General features: G+C 45.8%; 1 protein-coding gene across 1 annotated transcript; it reads left to right on the plus strand.

The window, feature by feature from the left end:
- Positions 1–6: 6 nt before the first annotated feature.
- LOC104955009 (rho GTPase-activating protein 23-like) lies at positions 7–4982 on the plus strand (the record flags this gene model as incomplete). Its single annotated transcript, XM_010782234.1, has 9 exons — positions 7–775; positions 1342–1488; positions 1985–2093; positions 2534–2573; positions 2675–2854; positions 3422–3724; positions 3810–3871; positions 4162–4265; positions 4870–4982. Coding segments are annotated over exons 1-9 (1650 nt in total), but the record flags the coding sequence as incomplete, so codon positions are not given.
- Positions 4983–5057: the final 75 nt, after the last annotated feature.

Here is a 5057-nt window from a genome sequence, read left to right on the forward strand (position 1 = left end):
TTGGGGGGATTGTCGGGCCCCGGCAGCCGGTGCTGCTCAGAGGGCCTGCTGGCAGCGTACGCAGAATATGAGCATAACTACGGCCGCTCCGTGGAGACCCTGGCCCAGGCCTCCGCTCTGGTGTCAGCACGCCATGAACCCCCCCAACATGGCCCCCAGACTGCTAACTCCAGAGAGCAGAAAATGTCAGCGGGGCATCAGCACCAAACCACAGCGTCCCCCCCCATCACTGCCTCCTCCACAGTGCCTCCCAGCAGCAGGCGGGGGGGGCAGGTAGCTGAGCCCCAGACCCGGCGCGTTAAAGAGGATGAGCTGGTGGGCTACAGGAGCTACAGCCCCTCCTTCTCCCGCAAAGCCGTACACCCCCTCCAGCAGGCCCACTCCTTCAGAGAGCCCAGCTACAGCGGCCCCCACCTCACCTGGAGCCCTGCAGACTGTGAGGGGGCTCTGGTCCCCAGGCCCCAGTCCACCCCCGCCCTGTCTGCGTCAGATGAGGAGAGAGCCTGCCTGGGGGAGGACCGGGAGCTCCTCTCCCCCGTCTCTCTGAACCAGGAGGTGGTGCTGAGGCAGAAGCCCCCCTCTGGCCGCAGAACTCCTGTTCAGGCCGCCCGACACCCCCATTACCCCCCCCAAGCAGAGCCACCAGAGCCCATTGGTCTGGAACCTTCACAAGGGACCCCCTCTCCTGTCTCTGGGGGGCCGACCCCCACCCGCAGGGCTAACGGTAGCCTGGCACAGCATGCATACAACTCCCTGTCCTCCATTCCATTCATAGGTGAGTCACTGTTACTGTGGCAACAGCTGTCAGAAGATGTCACACTCACCACTACATGTCCCAATAATCAATTCAATTCAAATAGCTTTATTGGCATGACGTAATGACACGGAGTGTTGCCAAAGCTTTGTACAATTACGACATTTTTACATAAATCTAATCAAATGTTATATTCATAAACATTTTGAACAGAAGCAAATAACAGGTTTTCTTTACAAAGAAAACTATAAAATGTACGAACATGAAAAAAACACGAAAAAAATAGAATAAGATGAGTTATTGATTATTGTGCAGAATAATGCTGATAATACATTCTTATATTACATAAATATAAAAATGATAAATAGAAAGACGTGAGACCTGGTGTGTTTCTACCCATCTCAACATTTCTGTTTGTTATTACCAGTCAGTGTGTGTCATATGTACCCTCACTAGTCACTACATTCAGTTAAGTCTTAGAAAATGTTCAATGTTAACATGTCAAGTGTATGTTTGTTGTCAGTTAACCCTGAGAGAGTGTTAGTTGTGTTGTCTGTCTCTGTAACTCTCTCCTGTGGCGGCCTCAGATGATCCCAGCAGCCCCGGCTCTGACCTGCAGGCCTGCTATGTTCCTGCCTGCTCTGTTGTGTCCAGTTCCACTGTGGCCACCCTGTCTGTCTCCCCCACCCTCTCCTCCATCTCCCCCTTTGTCACACTTTGTTCTCAGAACCTCAGTGAGTCTCACTCTCAATACTGAAAAGCTTCTCACAGAGCCAGATCAATATCTCATATGTCTGACATTGACCAACATCACTGCCATTGTTTGCTTAATTCATTTGAATCAAGATGAAGTTATGTAATGCATGCAAAAAAAATATATATATATACTCTCAGCCTCATTCTCATTTTAAAGGAGTACGCTGCTATCTAAAATCACTGCTGCACCAATCTGTTTCACTCATTCAAACTCTTGTTGGATTAATTTATTTGTATGTAAAACTCCTGATAACGAAAGGACATTACATGCTGCAGCGCTGTAGGGTCAAATGTATCCAAAACTGAGAACTAAGCCTTTAGTTCCTTTACCTGGCTTATGTCAAAGTTTAAAATCAGCTTCACATTTCCCCACCATAAATAACATATTGTGTCACATGTCACTACCATTCATTATAAAATCTTAGTCTCCTCCTCCTCCTCCTCCCCTCTCTAACTCCTCTTGTCTCTCTTCAGGGAGTATTAAAAGTCGCCGCTCCTCCTACTTGCTGGCCATCACCACAGAGAGATCCAAGTCCTGTGACGAGGGTCTCAACACCTTCAGGGAGGAAGGCCGTGTCTTCTCGTAAGAACTCAAAGGGCCATTTAAAAACTGCATTCTTTTTTCTTTTCTTTTTGTCAGAAATGAGTAGTGTTAAACATTGTGTGCCGCAGAGCCTTCACAGTGACACAGGATCATTGATAGACACTTCAAGTTTTCCGAAGTAAATACCAAGCTTAATAGATTTCAACTGATCCAAGTTTCACAGTTTATAGAGTATTTGTTAGGTACAAAGAGCCTACATTGCATTTTGCCTTTTCGTAAACAACATTGTGAATAGGGGAAATGCAATTATGTCATTTCCGCTTTTTTTTTTGTTATTGACATTTGTTGTTTTTATAGTTACTAATATGTTTTGTTTGATTTATTTTGGTTGTCAAAACGTATATTTACCATTGAGTATGTATTTTTCCCATGTCTTTACAAGTTCTGTTTGTGTGACTCCTGTCCGCTCTGTTTCACAGCAAACTACCAAAAAGGGTCAAGAGCTTTTTCACTGATGGGGTAAGTGCTCAACATGTGCAACTATATATTTGTACTTTATATTTCTATTTCCAAACAAACTGTGTGGTGTGCACTCCATAATAACCCTTATTGTGTTTCAGTCTCTGGAGAGCCTGCGAGCTCAGGAGGAGAGCCTGCGAGCTCAGGAGGAGAGCCTGCGAGCTCAGGAGGAGGCCCGCTCCAAATGCCACTCCACCTCCGAGCTGGGAACCATCACCTTCAGCAACATACGCAGGGAGGGCTGGCTGCACTGCAAACAGATCCTCACCGAGAAGGGGAAGGTAACACACCCCTCAATTTCTCAATACTTCATATGCAAAAAAAAAACAAGAAATTATAGGAAAGAAAAATGCTGAAGTTTGATTAATGTTTTGCACGTGAAGCAGACAAGAGGAACCTCATCGCAGTTCAGTTCTGCCTTCCAGCTGTGAAACTGCTTTCATCACCAAATTCTGCACATAAGTGTTCTGGGATTTAACTGGGCAGGACTCAAATACATTAAACATGAACATTTCGCAGAGCAGAAATTCTAAACGTTCGCTAATTTTACTGCAACGACTTTGGCACTGGGATGCAAAGAACATTCCTGGTTAACTCCTTAAATCCAAATTAAAGGAGTATTCTTCATTAAGAGAGGCGATTGTATCATGAATATAATGTGTGCCGTGCGCAGGACATGTCCTTCTTTATTTCATAATGTATTTTAACATTTGATCTGGCATTGATCAATTTGAACTCAATGTATTGATAACCTGATTACACATTTCTCTCTGTAACTTTGACCAATTAAAGTTAGTATTGCTATGCAACGATGGGATGACTGTTGTCTCTGTATTTCCTTGCTGTAGAAAGTAGGAGGTGGCATGCGACCATGGAAACGCGTCTTCTCCGTGCTGCGCTCCCATTCGCTCTTCTTCTACAAGGACAAGCGAGAGGCCGTCCTGCACGGGGCGGGGCCCGGCCAGGACGAACATCCTCCAATCAGCATCCGCGGCTGCCTGATCGACATCGCCTACAGTGAGACCAAGAGGAAGCACACCCTGAGGCTCACTACGCAGGACTTCTGCGAGTACCTGCTGCAGGCCGAGGACCGGGACGACATGCTGGCCTGGATCAGGGTCATCAGGGAGAACAGCAAGACCGGCAACGAGGTGGGGTCTTCATACACACATACTCTCATGGAATGTACACAAACACACACAGACTGACCTCTTTTGTCCCCTCCTCTTTCTCTAGGAGATCGGTTTCTCAGGACAAGCTCTCATCAACAAGAAGCTGAACGACTACAGGAAACACAGGTCAGCTCTATGATCAGACTGCCACTGTCCCTTATCCTCTGTGTGAGGAGGGTCTCTATTGCTCAGGGCAGGAGGCCTGTCCGAGGCAATAACTGTGAGAGCAGATACCATGAACCAAAAATAAAACAACCCCCATCATGTTCTTATTCATATATCTGAGGTCATCATTCAATTTCTATAAAGAACTGAAAGATATTTTTACTGAAATCTGTATAAACGTCCTCTTCACACCTCTTCTAATCACAGCGTACTTGATGTTCTTCTGTTTTGGTTTGTCTCCCTGGGTGCAGTCTGACAGGCAGTAAGCCTGACTCCTCTCCCAGAGCACATCGCATGATACCTCCCTTCCTGCTGGCTAAGACTGACAACGCCTCAGTGAACCGGGCCAGAACTGGTGAGTCCCAACATGACCTGGTCGGGGTCCACCATGCACCCAGAGGACAGAGAGTGCTGAGGGCTGGCAGGGATCACAGGAGGGCTCTGATGTATGCTGGTACCAAAATGAATGGTACCAGTACACATCTCAATGAGGGAGAAAGAGTAGATTCAAGCCTTCATATTAACTTTATATCTTTTATGTGGAGAAATCCATTTGAAAGCAAACATGAATCATCTGTACATTTAGCCTACTTTAAAACATACCTGGAGGGGGACATAAAGACTTATGGTTAGTTTCTAATTCAAATGTAATTTACCGTTAGCATTTGCCTGAATTTTAGTAATAATTCAGAGTATGATTGGCACTGCATTTTGTTATAAATCTACACTATAGCTTCTGATGATGAACCTTGAATCATCACTTTGTGTTTTTTTTTTAAAAATGCCATTGATAGAAAATTCACTATTCTGTTAAAATGAACTATCACATACATAGTGAATTAGCTCAGGTAGGCTTTTAGTCTGTGCCCAGTTTGACAATCTGACACTGGTGTGTGTGTGTGTGTGTGTGTGTGTGTGTGTGTGTGTGTGTGTGTGTGTGTGTGTGTGTGCGCGTGCAGATGACAACAAGGCACTGTGGGGCATCAACATCATGAAGAAGGCGAAGAAGACGGGCAGTCCGAAGGCTTTTGGTGTGAGACTAGAGGACTGTCAGCCTGCTGTCAACCACAAAGTGAGCCTTCAGGATGAAATATGAGCAACCACATTAACATGGCTCAGAGCCTAAAAATAACAGGAACTCGCTGTC

The sequence above is a fragment of the Notothenia coriiceps genome, unplaced genomic scaffold, assembly GCF_000735185.1.
Source record: "Notothenia coriiceps isolate Sejong01 unplaced genomic scaffold, NC01 NC01_scaffold00024431, whole genome shotgun sequence".
In the NCBI taxonomy this organism is placed as follows: domain Eukaryota; kingdom Metazoa; phylum Chordata; class Actinopteri; order Perciformes; family Nototheniidae; genus Notothenia; species Notothenia coriiceps.